We start from the raw sequence: 25,263 nt of genomic DNA, 5'->3' as shown, positions 1-25,263 counted from the left end.
CTCTCTCTCTCTCTCTCTCTCTGTCTCTGCAATCCTCCACAGCTAAAGCCAGCTAAAGCGCCCGTTAGGCATATGGGCCCGCATCGCAAGGCGGAGCCTGGCATAGGATCCACATGAGATTCACGCCGGAAATGCGCTCAATAGCTTCCAGGGACGTTCTTACGTGTCAGGAAAATGAACCTAGTGGTCAGGGGCATTGGTCCAGTATATACACATATACACACACAGCGTATTTTGGGCACCATAAGGCAGACTAATAGGCTTTAATTTTTTTTGAACCAGGGGTACTTTGTTAAAAAATATGTGGGTCACGACTGAACCATTTTTAAGAAACTGCACAATAACCTAAGATAGAAATGTTTTCCTAGTTTGGTAAGTTTCATGAGTTTTTGCCTATGCTTAGACCCCATGAAAAATTTCCTTTGCAAATGGTGCATCGCCATGGCAACAGTGTGCAACAAAATAAAAAGCTTTCAATGACTTCCTCTTAAACATGTTCAGATGAAACATCTGTAACTATACATTCACATAGCTCACTCACTTCATGCACATTTTAGGGTGTAGCTACCAAACACTTTTGTACATCTGAGGGTGTTACATATGCCTCTCAATTTTTGTAGGTCAAACCTACTGGGACATGGATTAAACCTCTGGAGAGGTCACTATAGATCCATCTTTTTTTACACTCGTGCATGAAATCTTTTTTATTTGAGTTATGGGCTACGTTTGGTGAGTTTTTGTTAAGGTTTAGTTCTTCATAAATGTGATTCTTTATTGAGAATATCAGTATTCACAAAAACGGGGACCTCACAGTGATCGATAAAAACGTTTTGCAGATGTCAACATTGTGGGATTAATAAAGGTTATCTGACCTTACTGCAAATATTGGAATTTAGGTTGTAACCCAGGTCTCTGCTTCTCACTACAGCTTTTCCATAATATTGTTTCCATTGTAATTTGAAAAATTCTCCATTGCCATTAAAACACATATAAAGGAACAAAGACTCAAAAGTATGGTCTAATTTGAGATTTTATTACTTGTAAAATTAGGTCCCCAAATGAAGGGAAAAATACAATTCAACCACAAGTGCACACAAATTAAGGGTGTGGTGTAAATATTGAGCAGAATATCTGGCAACGCATCTGTACACAGCAGGGGAAACCTCGTCAGCAGCAGCAACAGTAGCAGCAAAACATGCACTGGCTGTCACTGACGAGTTCAAGTAAGACATGGATCTAAAGTTGGCGCTCATCTATAAGTTAAAAGCTCGTCAACGAACGCCATTGCTGTAAATAAGCACACCATCAAAGATCATTTAAAATAGACAAACATTATTCCACACATTTGTACAAAGCATTCATTTAATAACACTGATAAATGTAAAGGACTCCTGGCAATTATTAACAAAGGAACTGACTCAAGAGGACTGCAACTGAGGCCATTTCACACTTCACAAGAAAAAAAAAAAGAAATCCTCGACCAAGTGATGGAGCACAATTTTCTGTTGCCCTATATATACTGTTTGCACTACACAGTCTACATTGCAGGGCTGACTGATATGGATTATTTCTGAGCCCGATGCAGATCCCAATATTTGGCAGAAAAAAGGGCCAAAAATAAAGTCTTACTGCCAGATTAATAAAAGAAAATGTATATAATGAATCATGAAATAAATATTTGGTCCCATAACTCCCATAACACTGACAAGGAGACAATTATGTTTAATTTTTGTTTTCAACGGAGAATGGGTGGGGGGAGTGTCTGATGCAACTCCACACTAACTTCAAACAACTTAACTGACACACAACTACCAGTGATATGCAAACGCTGATACCTAACCAACACGTTCTCCGGGTGGTTAGATTTGGGCTGAAATGGGCTGGAACCTACTGACAAGCTATACGAAGCAAAATCATAGTGCAACACAAGGGATGAGAAGCTAAAGGAGAAACTACACATAGCATCACTATTATGTACAACATCAAGTCTGCAGTCCGTTGGCAATCCAACTTGGGACAGCTGGCTCAGTTACAGTTCATAAATATTTCAATGTGATTGACTACCTTACCCTTTGTCGAAACTACAGTTTAATAGCAACATGACAAGATTAAAAAAAAAAAATTCTATCTCTCTTTGGATTGGCCACTTGAACTTTGTTCCTGAATTGCTTTGTAGTGCATTATTAAGTAATGAGTAACTAATTTCCAACTCTAACTGTATTTGCAATATTTCTTCATTCCTTACTCCCTAACCACTGGAAGCAGCAATAGGACAAGATTAAGCAAAAATGTCAGTTAGTCAAAGAGCCAGTTCGATTTGAATATAATGCAACAAAAATTTTAAAATTCAAATGATGGGTTCAGTAGAAATTGAGTTTGTGTTGGAGAAAATTAGCTGTTTGAAAATCTGGTCAAAGGGCTTCTAAAAGAGCAAAATTTGATTATTTTTCAACATTCCTTCTCATCTGGCTACTCAGGAAATCACTTCTTCGATTGGCTGACAAGTTTCAGTTCAAAATATTTACCAGTAAATTGGTACTTGTCTACAAGCCCACATGTCAAAATTCACATGATGTTTCAAACAGTGTCACTTGCTACAAATGTTACATGTGACTTTAGTAACTATTTAGGGTTGCAACTGATGATTATTAATAATGAATTTGGAATTAAATAATGAATGAGTTAAAAAAAAAAAATCAACCCCCCCTTCCCCTCAATTAAAACAGGACATTTGGAATTCCATAACATCCCCCAAAAAATAGGCAAAATGATCATTGCTATCAAAGCTGATATTTGCACATATCTTTCTTTGCTTAAACAGAAAATGCCTGCTTTCACAAAGCAAGCCTGAAATGTTAAGAGCCAAAAATTGAAAATAGTTGGCCAACTTTAACAATTAATCCTCATCAAAACAGTTGACGATTATTTTGATAACCGATTAATTGTTGCACCTCTGATGCAAATTGAGATTATTAGTGAGAAGAGCAGTGCGGACACTTGAGAAGTACATGGACATGGGGGACTTTAGAGGCGTTAAAAGTGCCCATTCCATGTTTTTTTTGAGAAGATTCCACAAAGATGGTGGCCACTTGGCCACGTTGCTAATTGAAACCTTTTTGTGACACAATTTACACAAAAGCTACTTTTGCTCCACACATCCAGTCCTTTCCCTATAATAGTCTCATCAGCACGTGTGCTGTACATGAAAAACACATCCAGGGCTAATTTGTGAGACGCCTCTCACTTGTTGGGTTGGGTGGCGGCTTGTCTGTGTGGCGTGCGATTGGTGAGTCGAGTCCGTCGGGACCTCAAATCAAGGCTGCATCGCGATACGGGCGAGTGGGGCTCACCGGTATTACGAATCATCCTGTCATGCGCGAGTCCTCGATCGGTTAAGCATGAGCTCAGATAGGTTCTCGGTTCCAGGTGAAGAAAGCGTGTTCTCATGTCGGTTGGGCGCCGGGAATGTCTGTTCCGCGTCGAGCGTTGTGTACCGGTGAGTCAGAAAGGGCGCGGAGCCGTACTGTTTACACTCGTGGGGCAGACTATAGGAAAGCACTTGGGTTCGCTCGCGGGTCCTTCTGGTTCCTGTAGCGCACTGCCAGCCAAACTCCCAAAATCTGGAGGAGGATATTCATGAAAGTCAGCGGAGATCAACGTTGTGCAGCCAAAGATGAACTCTTCTGGAGACAAATCCTTAAAGGGACACTGGTACACGTATAGGGCTAGCTAGGGAAAAAGTGTCCAATGCTGAAAAATGAGCCTCTATATTGGTTTAATTCACTTTTACGGTGAAACAGGCACGTCCAATTTGCTAAACACAGAAGCGAAGTCACAAGTTGCTGATCTCCACAGACAATGCTCATTCAAAAAAAAAAAAAAAAAAAAAAAAAAAAAAAAAAAAAAAGGGGCGGGGAAAAAAAAGAATTCCATACTGGAGGTATTGTTGCAGTACAGCTTAAGCGCAATTCCCAAATTCTGGACCCCAAAGTCCATGCAAAATCAAGATTTAGCTGTAGTTGTCGGGGGAAGCAACACTACTAATTCATAATTTCGACCCTCGTGACGATAAGCTGTTCGGAGAACGAACGGATGAATGAATTTCAGTTGAAAAGATGGAAGTCAAGCCCGCTGCCACAATGTTTGTTCGTAGTATGAAATACAGTAACATGCCATCAAGGCAATGGCCATTTCAAAATAAAAGTCTAACCACATTGATGTATGTCCATGTCTTGTTGGTTAGGCTTTTAATTTGAAGTTGCCCTTCGAGTTGGCATGCATCGAACCTTATCTAATACAAATGGAAAAGTAATCAAAATTACACACAGGGGCTTCCAAATAAAATTTTCAAGATTAAATTTTTTTTTTTGGGCGTGCTCTGGTTGACGCTCATGCGCACACGGTCAATCTCTCACCTCGGTGAAGCTGAAGAAGAGCCCGACGCCTCCGAGGATCTTGAGAGCCTCGCTAGCATGGTGCAGCATCATATCCCCGCAGGTGTAGCATAAAGTCGTATTCTTGCATAACTGCAGTCCAAGACACAAAAATAGCAGATAAGGCCTTTTGGTCTGCGGCGCTGCGAATCCGCAAGCTGTCAGCTGAGCTCAAATGTGGCCTACTTACTCGGCTCAAGCTATTGGGACAAACTGTGTAGCTAAAAGCGAGGGAAGCTGTGGATAGTCTCGAGTTGCTCACATCGCTATTTATCAACCAATGTTACCATGCTCAAGCTGTGCATGCAATTTCTCCAAAGTAAAAGGTGACATTTCATTTGCAGACTTACGGCAGGACAGTTCTGCCAATCCTTCTCAAACTGTTCTCGTTTGCTGGTGACATTGAGAAGCCCACAGCAGTTGAGCTGACTCTCCAAGTCGGTCTTGGTGTTATTTTCCAACATTCCCCATGCTGAGTTCAGAAGTCCTTCCTGGAAGAGCACATCAGGGATTCTCAGCCTCATACGTACACTGAATGAGCAACAATTTGAATACGGTTGGCCATTGTTCAAATTTAGACGATTCTGGTTCTTCAATTTGGTTCTGCTTTTTTACGACTCTCCATTCAGATTTTAGGCAAAAGAAGTAGGGACCTAACCAGTTGTTTTGTTTAAAATTTCATTACAAGTTAGTACAGGCGATATTCTTAACAAGAATATTATTTAACCTATGATTTAGACATTTTCACAAGGGAGCTTTCTTTATATTAGAGAACCTAAAAATACAATAATACAGCAGGTACTTTAAATAAACTTATATTCCAATGATGAGCATTCCCCAACTATCTGTCTTTTTTGCCACCTGTCCCATCTACTTTCAAGCGTGTTGCAGCCATAAAATTCTAAATGAATAATTTCCTTAAAACAATTAAGTTGACTGTCCCAACATCATCGGAATTGGGTTTGTAAGTAATTAATTGTAATTATTATGTAATTAAGTCAATGGTTATAGTGCATTTTGGGTTGAGCCTGGAAAACGAGCGAACTCACCTGCTGGCTGCGGTTCATTGCCAGGCAGGAGCAGGACACTCCGAATTGGAAGAGGAAGACGATGAAGAGAATGACCATGTACTGGGAAGCCAGACGTTAAAGAAAGCGTGCGAGGCTGCTTTGAATTTGCTGCGACCGACTGACGCGGGCGGGTAAAGGATACGAAGAAAAGCATGACTTGGTGGTGGTGCATGGCTCCGATGAGGCCCACGATGGCGATGAGCAGAAGAAAGACGCCCACGGCGATCACACCGCCGATGATATGGATGCTGGAGACCAGGCCGAAACCCTTCCCCCACGCCGCCACGCCAATCAGCAGCAGGCCGACCAACTGGGCATCACATAAGGAGCATCTTACAAACAGCTCGACTGGGCCGCTCATCCATTCGATCAATTCATTTAAGTTGATTAGCCAATATTCCATTGTAGGGTGTAGAAACTAAAATAAGTTAGCGTACCACACGAGACATCACATTACATCAAAAACACACAGTCATCTGGGCGTGATACTAGCTTTCAGACATGACAGTGTCAGAAATGACAACAGTAATTAGCCACAACATACAAAATAAATTTGATGCATTCTGTTCCTTACTTCAAAAGACTTGCTATCGAAACAACGGCAGTATAAAAAGGATGTGACAACGTAGGAGAAAAAAGCGAGATGCGCTGAGCCTCATATCGCTGGCTTCGACTACCTCGATCAGCACTCGATTCATAAGCGGTACCGGCAGGGCCTCGGGATTGCTCAACAAAGGCAGCGAAGCAAAGTGACACTTTTTTCGCCAGAAGATTCCGTCCAATGATACACAGATAACACTGTGTGCTGAAAATTACATTCATTGTAGATGTTTAGGGACAACGTTGCCAACATCAAGAAACTTTATGGCACTGTGTTGTCACCTTCATGAAAAATTTATTAGAGATTCAGTTTACCACCTGTCCCGCTGAAGCATCACTAATGGTGAATACATATTTTTTTAGCTATTTCAGGTTCAGCAAAATGTCTTCAGGCGGTCAACAGTACTTTTTCTGAACCGCCACTATTGAATAAGCAAAAATATAAATACATTGTACTTGTGCATTGTTGGAATGTCAGTGTCACGGAGTAAACAATTGCGCAATCAAATCTGAATTGAAAACATTGTAGTTCCTGCAAGTATTTGTCAGTTATACCGTGACAATGTGGCAGAAAATGTTACTCTGGAGCCCTGATTGGTGCTCTCTGTATGGTGAGCCAAAGACCATTTCCACCTCAGTGGTCACAAAGACGTAGTCTATCAAATCCAGGGGCCACATGAAATGATGTGGTGGGCCACATCTGTCCCCTGGGCCCTGAGTAATAAAGTCCAGTTTAGGCAGTTTAAACGTATTAAGCATAGCACGCGAAGCAGTAATGGGGAAAATGTTGATCATGTATGGGGTGTGTCTGTTGTTCTGCCAAAGGGACAAAAAGACAGAGCCTGCGGGGTGAATTGGGTTTTCAATTTGTCTCGATGATATTCAACTGGCCTAAAGCACACCTCGGAATAGAAGCTAGCAGGCTAACTGCTACACGACTAACTACATTCGGGATTTGCTATAAATATATCTACTTGGAGATTATAACTACCAAAGATACGCACGTACCCGCGTAGACCTGAAACCCGGAGGCGTGTTGAAACAAAAGGAAAAGTCAAAAATATTTCTTCTGCGTTGCGGCTAAACTGCTAGCAGGGTTAGGCTGGGCTATGCTAGATGCTAAGGCAACGCTATGCTAGACGCCAAGGTAGCTAGCAATGAGAAAGTTAGCGCCGTGATTGATTTGCAACACTCACCATATAGACAACGTTCAAGGAGCAGAGGGCATTTTTGGAACACGTGAAGCCACCGCAGACCATCGCGACTCTCTCGGCTCGGCCGGGCGACCGACTGTAGGCCAAATAGAAGAAGCAATCGTTGGCGTCTGGCAAACGATGGCTGTTTTGTTTACGGCTGCTCTTCAGACGCCAGCGAAGAGGGCGTACAGAACATGACGTAGGCATCACGCGTGACGTCAACATGTGACCATTGAAAACGTCCTCGTCCTGTTCAGGAACGTTAGTGTTTTTTCCACCCGTTTTTTTTTTCAAGATGATCTAATCAGAAACATCGACTTGGGCGATTTTAAAGGCCCAAATCATAGATTTCTCAATTGACACCCATTCAAAGTTGGTAACCACCGAAATACTGTACCCATAGTGCACCGCGTGACCTGCATACCCGCAGCCCTGCAGGTGTTTTTTTGTCAGTGTACTTGTTTGACTGATATTTTATTGATCACCTGATATTTTATGTTAGTGAATCTGATCAGTATTTCATCTACACCAGCTGACTATAGGCAAACTGCAGAAAACACATGTATATTACTCATAAGTACAAATAGTTGAATATTAATATTAACGTTAAACATCTTGTTGCTGATGTAAAGTCATGCCACGAAGAACATGTATTGTGCATTACAGTTTTTCATAGTGGTGCCTGAAGCACGCTGAAGAATGGTTGTTAATGTAAGGGTCTTATTTTACTAATTGTTGACACCTCCTCAGAAATGTTGGATATAGTGGTATACATCACCGAACAGAATCACTTGGATTGGTCGACTGACAACACAAACAAATAAAACAAATGCCAATACCTTAGTTTTGTTTATCAACCATGAAGAGGTTGTTTTAATCATGAGCAAAAGCAGGTCCTCTGAGTGATAATGACACTCTCACAGTTGACTTCCCATCTCTGCTGATGGTTGAGTTAAGACTGTACTTTCAGGGATCATTTCTATAGTCCTTGACTTGAAATGTGTTTCTATAGTTACCGGTTTTGCCAGCTACGATGATGAATAAGGATATTCCTTCTTGAGCATGAAGCTGGCTGAAGATATCGGCTGTGTCCAATATTTTCTGCCATTGATGATTGTTCACTGCTTGCTATCAGAGCATTGAAGGAAGGAATATGTTCTGAGTAGATCATGTTTATTGGTTAAACCAAGAAATTGTGTTGCTTCTCCTTAATGGCGTTTTCTCAATTCTGTTCTAAGGATGGACTCTTACTGTAGTGAGACCCAATATTTACGAAACGTATGTCAAGCCAAGCACTACTGAAATGATCCTTGGATTTATTGTCTTATCTAAACAATTCACCCTGTACAGTTGACTAGAGATCCAATTAAAGGCTCACATCCAGACACAACTGTGTCACAAATCACATCAGAAATCGGCTGCAACAGGTTTGAATCTTTTTAATACAATAATTTTGTTGAGTGCAGTTCCACACTTGTGAATCAAAAGACTTGCCATCGAAACGACAGCCGCCAAAACAATGTCGTGATGACCTGGATGTCCTAAAATGTCATACAAATCACTAAATGGAATCACTTGGTTTGGTGAGCAAAAGCCGGTCCTCTGAGTGACAATGGTACTCTCGCAGATGACTTCCCATCTCTGCTGATGGTTGAGTCAAGACTATACTTTCAGGGATCATTTCTGTAGTCATTGACTTGAGAAATGTGTTTTCTAAGGTGAATGGTCCTGCCAACTACAATGATGAATAAGGATATTCCTTCTTGAGCATTAAGCTGGCAGAAAATATTGGCTATGTCCAAAATTTTCTACCATTGATGTTTGTTCATTGCTTGTTAGCAAAGCATTGATGGAAGGGGTATGTTCTGAGTAGTTAGTTATTGGTTAAAGCACAATTTATGTCTCCCTGTTATTTGAGTGTCAAAGTAGGATTTCAAGATTTGTTTTCTTGCCAGTTTGGCTTTGCAGTTCCAGTTAAGGTTTCAAACCGTCGTTTAAAGCCAGCATAAGAGTTTTAAACCAGGGTCAAGTTTTCAAGGCAAGTGAAGTCCGATTTCAAGACAGATTTAGTGTTACGAAATAAAGATTTAAAATAATAAATCAGTGCAAATCGGCTGAGGTTAAGAAGGGTCAACGCTTACTCGCATCAGGCACATATAGACACTAGGTGGTGCTCAAGCACCTCCCCTTTTCCTCTGCATGAAAAAAAAAAAGCCCTTACAATTTAATTTTTATATTTCACAAAAACCTGTCCATAGAACAGGGCTGTTTAAATTCTATGTAGCTTCCCCTCACAGTAGGTGACTTCCTCTCGCCTCTACTCCATACACTCAGTAAGCAGTAAACAAGTGCAGGTAGGACAAATATTTGATGGCAAAGGAAGTGGAGTTGTAATCTGTGAGTCATCCTCTCAAGTGCAGTACCCTTAAAGAGCCGACAAATTCAACTTGAGAAGGGGAAGTGAGTTCAGTGTATCTCAAACCTACAGGAAGGTTTGACGGATGCTGACTTGAAAGGTCTTCAACGAGAACTCGACCCTCTTTTATTTCTGACGCCTCTTTGACTCAAGCTGATGCAGTGGAAATCGGTTCGATGGGCCCGAGTAATTCAGAGCATCGTTCCTTGTGTTTGCGGCACGTGTAATCATGAGTGGCAACAACAAATTGCTAAATTCGGCCGTGATCAAGGCAGAGGTCAAAAGGTTCGAATCGCTCTACAGTGGCATCAACAGACTTCACAAGCAACTGGAAAGGGTTGAGGACTTGCAGCTGCGCTCAGGCCTGAAAGTTTATCTCCGCAGTATAGAAGGTAAGCCACTCTTTTGCAGCCTTGGTATAAATAATTTTCTGGCCCACATGAATCAGTCACCAAGGAGTCGTTTTGTTTTGTTTCATCATTAAAAAATACCAAGTAAACAACACCTTGATAAACATTATTGGGAAATGATTTTGCAATCGACTTAAATCTAGATTTTTGTTTGTATAAATTGTATATTTGTATAAATAATTGATAGAATAATCAATTCTAAAAATATTTGATAGTTGCAGCCCTAAATAAAAAAAAAAAAAAATTCATGCAATGTATGGTCGGTGCTTCCCAGAACTTGAGTGGGTAATGCGAATACGACGCATTTGGCTTTGTGAGTTTGATTTGAAAATTTATGAGGTGTTGTAATGGATATCGTCTGCTGCATTTCCTGTTAGCCGTTATGTCTTCCACCCAAAGTTTCATTTTTATTCCCCGATGTGAGTAGTAGCGCTATGTTTGAATGCACTGAAGGCTGCAGCAGAAGAGTGATGAGCGGTCTACTTCCTGTCTGCCTGTGAGCAACCGCTCTCAAAGCCACTTCCTTTCACACAAATGGGCCTTTTCTTGCGACGTTGATGAGTTCTACCTCGTTTCCGCGCAACCTTCACTTCTCATCGCTTCTTGTTAAAATGACAAAAGCTCCCGCAGGCAATTTTTGGCTTGTATTGCCACTTTTCTGGTGTCAAGTGGTAGAAGTGATGTCAATGTCAGAAAATGTAAAATAAAAAAATTAAACAGGAGATAAATCAGGTCATCTTCACTGAGGTCAAACAAATGAGCTTTTTTTTTTTTTTTTAATTTAATCTACCGTATAACATTTCTTATATTTGCTCCAAGGCCAATAAGCTGCCTTGGGGGTGTTTTGCTGAGCTTTGAGGTCTTTTTCGGTTCTGGCTCATGTTGAAACAATTTCCCTCCGTTTTCGTGTTTGACAACATTCAAGCGAATTTTTGTATAATTAGGCTGGAGCGTTGAGTCTGGATTGAGGATCAAAGCGAGCGCGGCCTTGATGTCGGAGTTCAGAGTTGACTGATGCTAAAAGGAGAGATGTCTCTCCGACAAAGCTGCTCCATGGAGTGAAATGAAGACGTTGAGATGTGTTTGTGAGCACTTAGCGTGTGCGAGAGAGGGCAAATGAAGGAGAAACGGTTGCTCACCCGGCGTGACTGCTGCCTTTGGCCATTGTTTGCTGCACAACAGTCGTGCTCTGGATTGTGACTCTATTTGAGGGTTCTGAATTTCATATTGGATGCTTATAAAACAATTTAGCGTGCTGTGTCCGCCATTGCTGTCTGTCCCCTTGAGCCAAAGGCAGTTGTTGGCTCTTTTGTATTCCGTGTGAGTGGTTATTGGGCGGACTGCGGGAGAGAAGGAGGGAGGAGCATGCAGGCAGAGCAGGTGGACAGTCTGATTGTGATTCTGCCATGTTGCTCGTATCCTCGGATGTCATATAAGAGCATTTTTGTGGGAGCAATTAACATGAAATTTTGTGCAGCAAGGTTTAAAGAGCTGGATGCATTCTTATTGTATCAGCAGCTGCTTATGCTTGCTCATTTTCAAACACGGCAACTAATAAACATAAATCTTCCTGTTGTTTTTGTCTTCTCTTTATGTTGTGTATGTGATCAGAATTTATTTGTTAATCCTAACTTGATCATAATGATTGATTTTACTGCACGGCAACAATATGACATCACAATCAAGTCTGTTTGCATCAGAGGTTTGTGATTGATGGGTTAGATATTGCTTATGAATTGACGCCAGGAATGATACTGAAAAATGACAAGCGCTGCTACTTTTGAGTGATCGGCTCCACGATGTAATGGATCCTTTATAATCCCATGCCACACCCCGCCACCAAAAACAATGTTCTATTTTTGGCATGATCAAGGTAACACTGACAGAGGCGCAACTATGAATGTTATCTAATGGTGATTAGATCCTTAAAGGTCTAAGGATTCTTGTTTGGTCAGAAATGAGGATGAGAAACTGCATGTTATTCCACATCTAAGTAAGTGTGTGATGACAGATAGTATTCTGTGGCCCAGCTATTGATGTCCAATATGTTCCCATCCTCCTGCTGAGACCAGAGCTTTCCCACTTCTGCTAATGAACACATGCCGTAGCAGGCAATACGCTACAGATCAATACACTCACAGAAAAGCTCACCCACAGACACGCACACACGTAGAGAAGCATTGTGAAGCGGCGTTACAGAATGTACCGACAGAGGAAGGAAGGACACGGAGGAGATGATTGTGCCACCATCGCCAGGAAGATTGTAACACCTTAGCAACAAACAAGCCAAGCCTCCCACTGAGGAGGAGCCACATGCACGAACGCATACACACACACACACATGCACACACACACGCACGCACACATACGCACGACGACAGACAGCTGAGGACAGATGGATGGTCCTGATAAAATTATTCCTCGGGAAAAAAAATCTTGAGTGCCCTCTTTCCCTCCTCCATCCTTTATTTGCATTCTTGGTTACCAGCCCCTCCTTTTTCCCACTGATATTTTCCACTGTCTCCAATTTCTCCGCTCATTTAGCACCCCCACCCCACCCCCCCATAGACACCCCACCCCTGCCTCGGCGGCAAGCTGGGAGAAAGATGAAGGGGAGGAGGGGATAGGAGGGATGTGCAGTAAAGAGCAGAAAGCAAGCACAGTCTGCAAGAGAAATCGGCAAAGGAGCAGGATTGTGTGGATTGCAACAAGGAGGGGCATGCAGCTCTTTGCTCTCAGCGTGCCTCAGACTCGTCGGACCTGTGCTACGGCATCTCTGCTGTTCTAAGCTGTGACTCGCCTTGTCTCCTACGTCTTGTCATGCTCAACGCTTCATGCGCTCAAAGGACTCAGGCGACCGGGGAGACTACGAGAGGGGCGTGATGGCCAGACGCGCTCTGACTCCTTGGTTTACCTCCGTCTGGAATTCTTCTGGCATCTTCTCTCCATCCACCTCAGCCGTAGTCCATGTCCTTCCTGTCTGCCTGCCACACGTGAGGCTTGAGGAATGGCAATGAGAGCTCATGATCCAGATCCCTGGCTGCACTCTACCGTGCTTCTTTGAGGTGACCCTACTGAATATTTAAAGACTTCACCTTGTCACTTTACGGTTGCCATTGATCCCGTGTTGGATGACGTACGAGACGCAGAGCAGTTGTCGTCGTGAACGGAATCTTTATTTGCGCAAGAAAAGCCGTGGAGATGAGTAACACATCAGATGGAAGGTGCTAAAAATAAGGTCAATCGAAGTCCGACACGAATGAGGTATTGCGCACGTTAATGAAGATTTATCAGCTTCAGTAGCCACACACAGGCAGCGGTGTGTTTTCCAGGACTAAAAGAGTTTTAGTGACTTGTGTGCCAAAGCGATGGAATGTGTAGATTCTCTGAGTTAAATTAAAACCCCAAACAAAGGATAAGAGAGATTTGGGGAATGGATGAAGCCAACAGTCCCTCTGCTGGCGTAAGGAGAAACTTGATCTCCTGTGCAAGTTTTTTGTCTCAGCTGCACCGTCGGATTCTTCCGCACATCGACACGCCGGCAAACTGTCATTAGTTGACTTCCTAGCGTCTGCTTTGATTCATTTCCTGTGTGTCAACTGAAGCTGGACCCCATGAGCGACAGCGGCGCCCTGCAGCAACGCACCACCTACCTCATCTCCCTCACCTTGGTCAAGGTAGAGGCAGTGGAGGAGAATGGAGGGGAGGTCCAGAGCAGCGCCTCGGAGAGGGATGCCACAGCGAGATCGGGGACCCAGTCAGCGGAGAGCCAGGGAGGAGAAAGAAAGGTGGAGACTGAAGCACAGAGTGAAGCTGGAGAAACTCCGGCCGAAACCTTGGGTGCTGAAGCTCCTGTTTTTGTCAAAGGGGTTAAATCACATGAAGTCAAAGAAGAAGGGAGGAAAGCTCTGAGCAAGTTAAAAGATGACTCATCCTGCGCTGTTGATGCCCCCAGAACTATCTGTGAGAAACCACTGTGCAAACTTTCTATCCCCTTACAACCTGAGAGAGCCATGACTCCCAAGTCGACGGACACAGACGCAACTCAAGAAGAGAAGACATATTGCGCTCCTGAAACAAAGCAACCTTGGCCTCCTTTTCTGCCCAATACACCTCCGACAGAGACCCTTGAACCTGTTCGAACCCCAACCAGAACCAGCCTGCCCATCCGTCCTGTAGGCCAGAGGCCCGTGAGTCTGCTCAAGTCTCACAGCAGCGTGGCCACCCGTGGCCGGGAGTCCAGGGAGGGTCGCGATCGCAGCCCGACCTCGGCACAGAGTCTGGATCGCAAGGACTGCCGAATGCCCACACGCTCCCCCGGCCCCTGCAGGGCCTCGTGGGCTGAGGCCAGCCGGACCGAAGTATGGCGGGACATGCGGGATGAGGTCCAAGCTGGGATACAGCTGGAGATTGGAGGTGGGGTGGCCGCAATGCTCAGAGACATGCCTCGCAAGGATAGACTTAAGTCAGGTTCAACCTCCCTACCTGCACCTGCTACCCAGGCAAGCAAAGCTCCACGTAAAGGCAAAAGTCGCACGCTGGACAACAGCGACCTGAACAGTCTTTCTGAAGACCTGGCGCTGAGCAGGGAGGCCCAGCAGGGCCAGCGGGGCGCCTCAAAGGATAGGAAGATGCTCAAATTCATCAGTGGCATTTTCACAAAGAGCAATTCCGCTTTGGCCGGGTCATCCACAACGACTGCTCCTGTCTTCATTCAGAGGGACTCCAGCGAGGAGGAAGGTAGGTGTCCACAAATGCACACTCCCACCTTTCATGATAAAGGAACTGGACACTGACGTACCTGTTTATCTGGGTGCGGTTGGTGTGTCTGTAGTACTCTCTGCGTGTGTTTCGAACCAAAATGGGTGTCCTGAAATGAGCTTTTGTAAATGTGCAAATTCAGACTGATGACAGATGAACTTCTTTCATCTGAGAGCGCACGATCCAATCGTCTTGGACAGTCTTAATCTTATTCCCCTTTGAGCGTGGGCTGATTTCACGCCGCTGGAGGGATAATCTGCTTGCACACATAAAACCAGCGTTCCCAGCATAGCTCTAAATCATATAATGATTCCAAGGCGTGGTGGGGGCGGGGTCGCTGGTGGTCCAGATGGGTCTCTCTCCTTGGGGTGATTTTTAGCTCATAAAGATATAACGGTCGCATCGGCAAAAAGCACGAGGCAAAATACCCTTGACCACGTCAAGAGGGCTATTAACAGCCAAGAGGGTTTCTTCTGAAGTCTGCCCACTTCATGTGCTGGAAATGTATTTCCCTCCCTCTGTCACATGTTCACTTTCATTCAGTATCATTTTATATATCAATAGTATTTGAACATTGAGATATCGTTCACAGTTGTGGTTGTATAAGTGAGTGAGTGTGTCTGTTCATTCATTCATTGTGCATTCACACGGTTACACAGGCACATTGTGGATTCACTCAAGTCGTTAGACTACACACACACACACATGAGGACACACACGAGTACACACACGCAGTTTCACCCAGCTAGGGCAGGAGGAAGTGTTGCCATGGCAACCGGCAGGATGGCTGCTGCTGCTACAGAGGCAGAGTCTGATGAAACAGAAGGGTGGAGGAGGAGGGCGATTTGTTGGTGTGTGTGAGCGACACAGGTTTGTCACAAAATCCCTCTCCAAAACAATGAAATGGAAAGATTGGTAGCGTTAAACGTCGACTGGCAAGCTACATGTGGCTGCTAAGTGGATCCCACACGGCTGGTTTGGGCCACAGAGCGTGGGTAATTGGCTTTCTGTGGAAATCTGGGCAGCGGAGCAGTTGAAGAATCACAATGTCTGATCACTTTTGGCTCAGGATGAAGGACAAAGATGAAGCCAAATTCTATGAATATCTTTTTGCTCCATGCAAGTAGTAAAAGGGTGATACCTGGAGCTAGGGCTGAACGATTTTAAGAAAACATTGTATAGCAATTTTTCTGACAGATTTCGATTCAATACGCAATTTTCTTGAATCAAGCCTCAGTGCGATTCATAATGTGCAGTAACGTGAAAGAATTCATATAAGCAAACAGTCTTATTTGGACAGATACACTCTTAACAAACCTCAGACAGAAGGATCATCTTAGTGGACAATCTTGATAGTCGGGCATTTGACAGCCTCACTCTGCTTGTCTTTGTGTGTTTTCTCGTGGGACCACATCAACAATTTCATGTAGTGCGCCACATTGACCTTTGAGTGACTATACTATGAGACAATGTGAGAATAAATCTGACCAAAAATTCAGATTCTTTCTCAAATCAGGTTTTTTACGGCTGACTGTCCACTCACTTTATAGCCAGGGACTGGCTCTTTTCAATTTCTTCAATGTGCGCCATTTTTTTCACTGCTCCAAACTTCAATTGGGGCAATTTGGTCTTGCATCGCATAGAAAGGCGTCACGGATAGTCCAAACGCATTTGTGTGTTTGGAGGTGTTCAGACTGAGACGCAAATTCCAAATTTGATATGAAATATCCAAATTTGATAAGAAACTACCTTATGAATGTGGTTCCATGCAAAAATTGGATTTTATGTGCTTTGTAACGCTGCAGACTACAAAATAGCCATCCAGTTTCAATGTAGATGTGCTAAATATTTTTGACTGGAAGTCTGAACGGACACTTCTCACGTTTAGTGCCAGCGGTTGAGACAATGTCTGTGTGTTGAGTCATTTTGAGGCAACAATTAATATATGCTGCATCTTGTACACTGACACTACTGACCCTTATCTGACCACAAATAACCAACTTTGGTTATTGTTGAGAGTTTTGGTCTCCTGGCACTTGTAGTGCTGTAGAGTTCCTCCTCAGGCTTTGTCAGTCCTTTCTCGCACGAAGGGGAATAAAGTGGCTAACGAGCAATGTGGCAGCAGAGCTCTGGATCCCCCGTTGTGATAGAAAGGTTACATTCATTAATGCAGTTGGCCGGGCCACACGTGTGCTTATGACACCCAGACAGGGAGCTCTGATTTATTGCTCACCGCGGGCTGTCCTGATGGCTGCCCTTTAATGATCATGATGAGACTGATGAGGCCTTCGTCATGTCGCTGTTTTTGTCTCTCTGTCTGCAGTAAACATCGCCAACAGCCAGGAATGGAGCCTGGGCAGACCCATCCCAGAGCTGAGATTGGTGAGGCTTTTGCTGCAACGAGGCTGTATGCCGTTATAATAAGAATAAAAATGAAAATAAATAACCATACACACACGCACGCACACACACACACACACGCACACAAAGTATATCTTTTAATCAGCGTAAGCCATCCCTGAACTAGATGATGAACAACAAGAACAGCGTCAATGTCAATAGTGTGAAGAAACTGGCTAATGAAAGCATACTGGCTGAGATGACAGTTGGAGTTCAAGCGAGCAACAGATTGGGCGACAAAAAGGAAAAAAGAAAAGAAGGAAAACATTTGCAAACATGATAAAAACATCAAATGTACTCTAGCATTATTCTCTACTAGACTAAAAAAGTGTATTTGAGGTAACGGATTTGAACAGAGTGAAGTGAAAGCAGTGGCTCATTTTTAATTTTCCGCTCATTTCTCTCAGGGCATTCTGGGAAGTTTGAAAAGTGGCAAGTCGGCCCTGGTGACCAAATACATCACTGGCAGTTATGTTGCGCTTGAGAAACCAGACGGTAAGCGGAACCTGACTTTTAATAGAAACGTTTGAAGAACCCAAAACAAAGCAACCATTTTAACAGTTACACTGAAGAATTTAAATGACAATATGCTTTTCATAACCATCACTGATAAAAAAATAATCAAGTTGTGAAAATATGTTAATACATATTTCTTGAATTCTTGTGCAAAATCTTTGTGTAAGGTTTTCTTGTGACCAAAAGTGCAATATGCTTGTTTTTTTTAATCTTGTGTAGTCTGTAACAAGCCTCTCCAACACATTGCATAAGACAGGATGTGTCATGCTCTGAATATGCGATGGTGCTTGATGACTTGTCTCTGTCAGGTGGCAGGTATAAAAAGGAGGTGCTTGTGGATGGACAGAGTTATTTATTACTGATCCGAGAGGAAGCCGGGCCACCCGACGCGCAGGTTTGTGGACCGATACGCGGTGGTATGCGTGGTCCGTGATGGGCGCAATCTTCCTCATCTCATTCTCTGCCTCCTTCAGTTCAGCGACTGGGTAGACGCAGTGATTCTGGTGTTCAGTCTGGAAAACGAAGGCAGCTTCCAGGAGCTGTACCAGCTCTACAGCCAGCTTGGCTCGCTGCGCGCGGACGTCCCCGTCATCGTTGTTGGCACTCAAGGTGAGAGCAGCGGTCCCATGACTCGTACTGGCAGAACAGGTTGAGAACGGCGGGGTGGACGTTAATATTCATGAGGCGAGTGCTTCCCGATTGTCAAGTGAGGGATCCGTTCGTTAATCGGGACGCATTTCCCTGGTGAGGGCAACCCCTGCTGATCCACTTGCTTTATTTATGATGTTAGTTGAGCCGTAAAAGTGGTTCTCTCCTTTGTCAGTCCGTTTGACTACATCAGGGAGGACATTACCCAACCAGACAAGAGTCTTCTCACTCTGATGTGTTACAGTAAATAATTTTCTGGGGGAAATGCCAATATCTTTGTGTTTAGATAAAATCAGCAGCAGCAACCCACGTGTGATCGAGGACCAAAGAGCCCGCCAGTTGTGTATCGACGTGCGTCACTCGCTCTTCTACGAGACCTGCGCCACCTACGGTTTCAATGTCGATCGAGTATTCTTGGAGGGTGAGCATACGATGAGAAGCGATTGAGTCATCACCAACAAAAGATTCACCTGCTTCTCTTCTCCAGCTGCCCAGAAAATTGTCGCCCAGAAGAAGCAGGCGGCGCTGCAGGCCTGCAAGTCTCTCCCCAACTCTCCCAGTCACTCCGGAAGCTCCACACCTGGCTCGGCCTCCTTCCCTGGACAGGTTGGAAACCCCCATAGCGCTGTGTACTGCCCACTCATTTTTGTGGTTACCCAAATGGCTTAAACCCAGAAGTGGTCAATCTTTGACAACTAGTTTGTCAGTATCACAGAGTGGTGATCTATTTTTAGAACTGGCCTACTGGCGGTTCATGTGGTCCTTAGGGATGACCAGTTACTATTGAAGGGTTGGTCTCTCTCACATCACCTTCCTGTTGTCTAAGACTTTGCTTCTTTGACGCAGGAGTTGTTTTACATTTCACACTCAGTGTCTTCATTCTCATCATGTCATCACCCGCCGCACCCTGTGACCTTTCCTCTCAGGTCACTAATGGCGTTAGTGGCGGCTACGCTTGCTCCCTCCCCTCCACCCCCATGCTCGGTCACAGAGAGCTGAGGGTGGCGCACGGGGAGGGAGGCGGCAGCTCTCGTTCCCTGAAGAGCATCCCTCGAAGACCCTCGCTCTTCAAGGTCAGTTGTGTTAGCGCCCGCTGCCATCTCACAACTTTGTCGTCATTTCACGCCACCACTTGTTCCACTTGTTGTCCAGTTGGCATGTTTTGAGTACGTCACGCATACTCCCCCTATTGTTGGGTTTTTCTTGCAGAACCGGGACTCTGAAAGGAGAGTTGCTGATGCCAAAGGAGACACGAGCAGCACTCGGCCCATCCCCATCAAACAGGTTGGAGCCAACCACAATAAAATTCACAATAGAAAAAACGGAAGAAAATGTTTGCTTTCATATTCCACATTTCTCAATTTAGGACTTTAAATTGTTATTCAGTGTGATTTGGAAAGTTTGTCTATGCATGTGTGTGATTGGCTGGTGACCAATCCAGGATGCACCTCACCTCTTGTACCCCTGCAAAATGGATGGATGAAAAGTGAAAAATGCCAGATTTTTTTTCTTTTCAATTTGCATTTAAAATGACAAAAGCAGATGAAATCACGATGTCACGTTGACTTTTCTATTAATAACGTCCTTTGTGCTGTTGCTGCGGGACAGCTTTCACTGAAGAGATTGCCTACTTTAGCTTGTTGTGTTTCCACAGAGCATCCTGTGGAAAAGAAGTGGCAGCTCTCTGAACAAGGAGTGGAAGAAGAAATACGTCACTCTATCCAAAAACGGAACGCTGTGCTACCACTCCAGCTCCAGCGTAAGAAGACACCATCGATAACAGAGCATCGACATTTCTCTCATGTTTAACTTCACCTTTAATACGTTTTCCATACACGGCTTTGCAGTTAGATTACAGTTTTGAAGCTTCATTCTTGAAACACAGCACAAGCCCACAACAAAGAACAAATGAAGCGGATGAGTAAGATGTTGTGGATTTCAGGACTACATGCAGAATGTGCACGGGAAGGAAATCGATCTGCTGCGCGTGACCGTGAAGGTCCCGGGAAAACGTCCTCCGAGAGCCGTGGCGCCCGTGCCCTCGCCTGTCCCTCCTGCCTCATCTGGCGTCAACGGGCTCAGTAAAGAGCTGGCAGCTACCGAGAGCACCAGTACAGGTACCAAACAGCCAAAAGCATCCCAGAACCTGTAAATCCTAATTTGAGAAGCCCTGTTGTAGATGTATGTCTAAATAGAATTTCTTTCTGTCTGTCAGTCCCTCAGTTGTGTCCTTCCACCCTTTCCGTGCTCGATGACCGCTCTGCCGGAGGAGAGCGAGGCCTTCAGCGCTGCGTCTCGTCTTTGTCCACCAAAGCACAAAGCGTCGGTACGAACTCATTTTAAAGCCACTCTGAGGCTGCAGGACTCACAAAACCCACTTAAGTAGAAGTACAAATACAATGAATCTTTTTGTGATTCGAGATGACTCACTGGAAAACTTGTTCCACAGTTAATATGACCTAGAATTGAAAAGAAATGCATTCACTCTATTTATTTATGAAATTTGGCGAGGTAGCCAAGAGAGGATAGGCAGCGAGCTTGGGAAGTTGAATAAAGCCGATATTGACAACGTAAACAGTACATACAGTAATCTATTTTCAAAGGTTAAGAGTACAAGAAAAATGTCTTCAGAGTAGTACTGCAAATTGATCTGTGATTTGATTGCCTTTGCCCAAACTGTTAGATGCCCTTGAGGGGGCATCCGGACCATTTTCTGGAAAAGATGCTGGCCAATCCTCTCCCATGAGTGACCGCAAGAAGAACAGGAGGAAGAAAAGCATGAATCAAAAAGGAGACGCGGCCGTCGGGCAGGCCGAAGGTAATAATAAAGCTCTCGATGTTGTCCTTTTGCATAAACTGACAAAAATCTCACTGCTGATGGAATGTTCTGCAAGTTTCACACATGTTCTCTGAATTGTCTTTAGTTGTGATTGTGCGTTTGTCTCTATGTGTCTTGCGATTGGTTAGTCCAGGTTGTACCTGACACCAAAGTCAGTTGCAGCCAAAAATGAATCTTCTCTGCCTTGAATTAATCCTTGAATTAAATGTGACTTTCTCTGAACATGTTTTCTCAGGCTATTTTTAACATCTGCGCTTTCTTTCTTTGCTTTGTCTTCTGCTTCTCTGTGCTTGTCTCTCGCTCTGCAGCCAAGCGCAAAATGTGGAAGTTAAAGAGCTTTGGTAGCTTGAGAAACATTAACAGGACAGGTAACATTTGCGCTCACATTTGCTCTGTTTGACTGACATTTTCATCGCCAATCTCGATCGTCTTCATTTGTCTCGTTCGTCACAGCAATGTGGGCTTTCTTGCCTCCGTTTGATGTCAGCATGCCAGGAAGCTCGCTCAAAATGGATGACCGAGGCAATCGCAATCGCATTGTTTGTCTTTCAGATGAAGAAAACGCCGACTTTATCGTGGTGTCGTTTAACGGACAGACGTGGCACTTTGAGGCTCCCAGTCTGGAGGAGAGGGACTCGTGGGTGTCGGCCATCGAGAGTCAAATCTTGGCCAGCCTGCAATCGTGTGAGAGTGGCAGAAACAAGGTACACACATGACTTCATTGAAAAGGGAAATGAGCACAATCTGTACAAACTGGAAACAATTCTTTCGAGACCCATCCTGTGAGTTTTTCAACATACGAGCGGTGAATTTTGTGCTTTGACTTGTGAGCGGAAACATAAGCTACGAGTGCTGTACACAACAAGCGGCAGTTGGGCAGATGAGAGGCATCAAGCTGTAGATGAGAGGCGTCAAGCTGTAGATGAGAGGCGTCAAGCTGTTTGTTGCCGCCCCCACATGAGGTTTAATATCAAACTAAACATAAAACAGAGAATTACACTCTGTGGGCCCTTTTTCGTGCCCAGCGCAAGTCTGGCACAAAGCACAAGCTAACTGTGCGCATGTTTGGAATCTTCTTTTGTTATTTTCATAGAAGGGCGCATTTGCACTGTTGTGAAAGTGTGTGTGTTTGTAGGCACGACGCAGCAGCCAGAGCGAGGCAGTAGCATTGCAGGCCATCCGTAACACCAAAGGCAACAACCTGTGTGTGGACTGTGAAGCCCCAAGTGAGTGCTCGCGCGTGCATCTCGAGCTGCAATGCCATTGCCCGCTTGAATCCAACATTTAGTAAGATAAATTCATGCTTGATTGGAATTCATATTGAATGCATTTTATTTTATGGTAAAAATATGAGAAGACGAGGAAGCCCACGTATCACAACTTTGATGTTGTTCCGTCCCCGAAGACCCCACTTGGGCTAGTCTCAACCTGGGCGCGCTGATTTGCATCGAGTGCTCAGGAATCCATCGGAATCTGGGCACCCACCTGTCTCGGGTGCGCTCGCTGGACCTAGATGACTGGCCCGGAGAGCTCACGCAAGTGCTGTCCGCCATTGGGAACTACACGGCCAACAGCATCTGGGAGGGTCGCACTCTTGGCAGGGCCAAGCCCACCCCCAATGCTTCACGGTTTGTTCATGCTCAGAATATTTTCTGGGGGAGGAAAGGCTGATTTGGAAATGACATTTGTAACCCGCTGTATTCGATGTCTGTGAGTTCTTTATTGTTTTGTTTTTTTAAAGCGAGGAGAGAGAGTCGTGGATTCGTGCCAAGTACGAACAGCGGGCGTTTGTGCCGCCACTCCAGCCGCGTGCGGATGATAATATGCCAGCACGGCTGCTTTCGGCGGTGACCGAACGAGACCTGGCGCGCCTTCTGCTGCTGCTCGCTCACAGCAGCAAGGAGGTCATCAACGCTCAGCCGCCCCCCGCGGGCACGGCCCTGCACGCTGCCTGTCAGCTCGGCGACGTGGTCATGACGCAACTGCTCATCTGGGTGCGTTTCTTCTTCTCGTATCGAACAAGTGCTCTCGTAGCAAATACGGTTGAATTCAGAACTTGTTGGTATTGTTGTGGTGTGACTGTATCATTTCTCCACCTGCAGTACGGAATCGATGTGAAAGCGAGGGACCACCAAGGCCAAACGGCCATGATGATAGCCAGAAAAGGCGGAAGCAAAGGCTGCATTGATATTTTGCTCCAACACGGCTGCTCCAATGAGACTTCCCCCGCCGTCGCCACACCCGTCCTCTCCCGCCGCTCCAGCACCGCCAGCCTGGGTCGAAGCAGCCCCAGGAAACACGTCCCGTAGCCTGGCCGTGGACGCTGACCTCCCCATGACCGCCGGAGTTTGGGAACTGTTGTCAAACTTTTTACACACTTGAGTGATTGAGTATTATGCAGAGGTGGGGGATGCTAGTCACATGACTTGACACAAGTCAGATTTAACTCACCAATTTTAGGACTTGCGACGATCTTGGCTAAAAATGATGAAAAGCTCGACTTTGACTCTACTTGACCTAGACTTGAACTGCGTGTTTACATTGGAAGATGGACAAATTTATGATAGTGTGTCACTTTTTTTGCTCTTGAAAGAAAATTTATTTGTGCGTGTGCGTGTGTGTGTGTTCCACACCAATTTGGCACTCTCGTGAGCTATGATGACGCCACTTCATGACGCTGGTGTCATGTTTATTTGAGAAGACAATAAAGCAATAAATTTAAAATTTCAAGATAAGAAACATAAGAGCTATTACAACGTAAAAATAAGTTAGCTCTGTTAACCCCACAGTGCAGCCTCCTGATAGTTGGTCAAAAAAAGCTTCTTGTCCATTTATTGTCAAATTAAGAAGACTGTAAAGAAATAGACAATGCTGGCACTGATTTTGGAAGAATAAAAAACTATGTGAATGTGTTAGCACAGTAGCTACCAAGCCAGGTACAGGTGACTAATGTGCTAATATTACTTGTGACTGAGCATTATTGTTGGACTTGTTTAAACCAATTCGTGACTTGCTCGAAATTTAGTGAGGACTTCACTTGAGTCGTTTTACATTTGCCTGAGTAACCTGGGACTTGCTTAAAACTGGAAGGCTAAAACTTGTGATGTATGTATGACTTGCACATTTGTGACTTCCTCCCACCTCTGGTTTAAATCAAATGTCTCGGAAGACTGAGCAACATATCTAACCATTTGAAGCAAGCAATATTCATTCCATGTATAATATCGGGGAGCTGCCGACTTCAGTAGACTCTTTGTAGCGGACTTGTGTTCGACTTCCTCCAGAACAAGTGCAATAATACGGCAGGCGTTGTGTGCTCGTGCTGAGGAGACGATCTGTTCATGTATTCATGTCAGCGTTTCTTCCATTGTTTTAACAAATAAGAGCAAAGCTACGAGATGTCTGCCTGTTGTGTGCCTGTTGCCTCCCTTTGACGGTGGCCTTGGCCTTGAGAAGCGCCCGAGGTCATTTGGTAGTTCTTCTCCAAGACGGAATACTTGGGAAAACATGAAATGTGTCAATATATGTTTCTGTTACTGCTTCAACATAAGGTGTTTTAATATACTGTAATTAAACCTATACTACATTCTCTGTAACAAAGACACAATGGAAACCAATCAATCAGTTTTGTAAATGATTTCTTAAATGCTCTTTTTAAAAGGCACCTGTTCTTTTTTTTCATTGTCCTCATAATTTTATGACAACATCCATGTTATGTAATAAAATGTCATTTGGGATAATGACTGAAGGTGAGGAGAGGCGATTCCATGATTGATATCCTGTTCCTGTTGTGTAGGTCTACTCCATGAGTTTACTGTTACGAATGAAGCGTATGTTATTTCTGACACTTGGTGGGTCGTGCGAATCCCAGTATTAAATAAACTTTTTTTAAAATGTTGTTTTGTGTTGATAACTCCTTTACCTTTCACTGAATTTGTGTAATGGCGCCAGACTGAATAATTACATTGGCTCAG

At 44.3% G+C, this 25,263-nt stretch overlaps 2 protein-coding genes and 2 non-coding genes across 7 annotated transcripts; 3 read left to right on the top strand and 1 right to left on the bottom strand.

The window, feature by feature from the left end:
• Positions 1–1,012: 1,012 nt before the first annotated feature.
• tspan31 (tetraspanin 31) lies at positions 1,013–7,493 on the bottom strand. Its single transcript, XM_088369221.1, has 6 exons — positions 7,300–7,493; positions 5,646–5,813; positions 5,483–5,563; positions 4,784–4,924; positions 4,416–4,526; positions 1,013–3,620 (listed from the first exon to the last, which is right to left on the bottom strand). The coding sequence occupies exons 1-6, from the start codon at positions 7,360–7,362 to the stop codon at positions 3,546–3,548; spliced, it is 639 nt and encodes a 212-aa protein (XP_088225347.1). The 5' UTR covers positions 7,363–7,493; the 3' UTR covers positions 1,013–3,545.
• A 760-nt stretch (positions 7,494–8,253) lies between these two features.
• LOC148401893 (small nucleolar RNA U3) lies at positions 8,254–8,466 on the top strand. The gene has a single exon (XR_015857328.1). It is a non-coding gene; the product is annotated as a small nucleolar RNA U3 (small nucleolar RNA).
• Positions 8,467–8,957: 491 nt separating this feature from the next.
• Positions 8,958–9,173, top strand: LOC148401892 (small nucleolar RNA U3). The gene has a single exon (XR_015857329.1). It is a non-coding gene; the product is annotated as a small nucleolar RNA U3 (small nucleolar RNA).
• A 537-nt stretch (positions 9,174–9,710) lies between these two features.
• On the top strand, positions 9,711–25,187 carry agap2 (ArfGAP with GTPase domain, ankyrin repeat and PH domain 2). 4 transcript variants are annotated; one of them, XM_088366604.1, is made up of 19 exons: positions 9,711–10,107; positions 17,210–17,268; positions 17,694–17,781; positions 18,111–18,196; positions 18,276–18,411; positions 18,737–18,871; positions 18,938–19,056; positions 19,377–19,523; positions 19,660–19,734; positions 20,105–20,209; positions 20,393–20,567; positions 20,666–20,776; positions 21,134–21,268; positions 21,598–21,657; positions 21,842–21,993; positions 22,425–22,515; positions 22,695–22,917; positions 23,031–23,283; positions 23,392–25,187. In XM_088366604.1, exons 1-19 carry the CDS (start codon positions 9,945–9,947, stop codon positions 23,596–23,598), a joined length of 2,520 nt encoding a protein of 839 aa, XP_088222730.1. In that variant the 5' UTR covers positions 9,711–9,944; the 3' UTR covers positions 23,599–25,187. The 4 variants fall into 4 exon arrangements, with proteins under 4 accessions (XP_088222730.1, XP_088222722.1, XP_088222703.1 ...); XM_088366577.1 differs by lacking the exon at positions 9,711–10,107 and adding an exon at positions 12,098–14,865; XM_088366596.1 differs by lacking the exons at positions 9,711–10,107; positions 19,377–19,523 and adding an exon at positions 12,095–14,865.
• The last annotated feature ends 76 nt before the right edge of the window (positions 25,188–25,263 follow it).

This window comes from Syngnathus floridae, chromosome 2 (assembly GCF_059516105.1).
Source record: "Syngnathus floridae isolate MCC-2025c chromosome 2, RoL_Sflo_1.0, whole genome shotgun sequence".
Lineage (NCBI taxonomy): Eukaryota > Metazoa > Chordata > Actinopteri > Syngnathiformes > Syngnathidae > Syngnathus > Syngnathus floridae.
The sequence above is the reverse complement of the archived record's forward strand: the minus strand, read 5'-3'. Positions and strand labels throughout refer to the sequence as shown.

What these genes read in the sequence shown, in the direction of transcription:
- tspan31 (XM_088369221.1), bottom strand. Translation starts at nt 7,362, where the DNA reads ATGGTCTGCGGTGGCTTCACGTGTTCCAAAAATGCCCTCTGCTCCTTG. An exon ending in ATTGGCAGAACTGTCCTGCC is followed by an intron (nt 4,527 to 4,783) that starts GTAAGTCTGCAA and finishes CTTGGACTGCAG; the next exon opens with TTATGCAAGAATACGACTTT. An exon ending in TCTTCTTCAGCTTCACCGAG is followed by an intron (nt 3,621 to 4,415) that starts GTGAGAGATTGA and finishes ATCCTCCTCCAG; the next exon opens with ATTTTGGGAGTTTGGCTGGC.
- agap2 (XM_088366577.1), top strand. Translation starts at nt 13,740, where the DNA reads ATGAGCGACAGCGGCGCCCTGCAGCAACGCACCACCTACCTCATCTCC. An exon ending in CGATCGAGTATTCTTGGAGG is followed by an intron (nt 18,872 to 18,937) that starts GTGAGCATACGA and finishes TCTCTTCTCCAG; the next exon opens with CTGCCCAGAAAATTGTCGCC. An exon ending in GAAGACCCTCGCTCTTCAAG is followed by an intron (nt 19,524 to 19,659) that starts GTCAGTTGTGTT and finishes TTTTTCTTGCAG; the next exon opens with AACCGGGACTCTGAAAGGAG.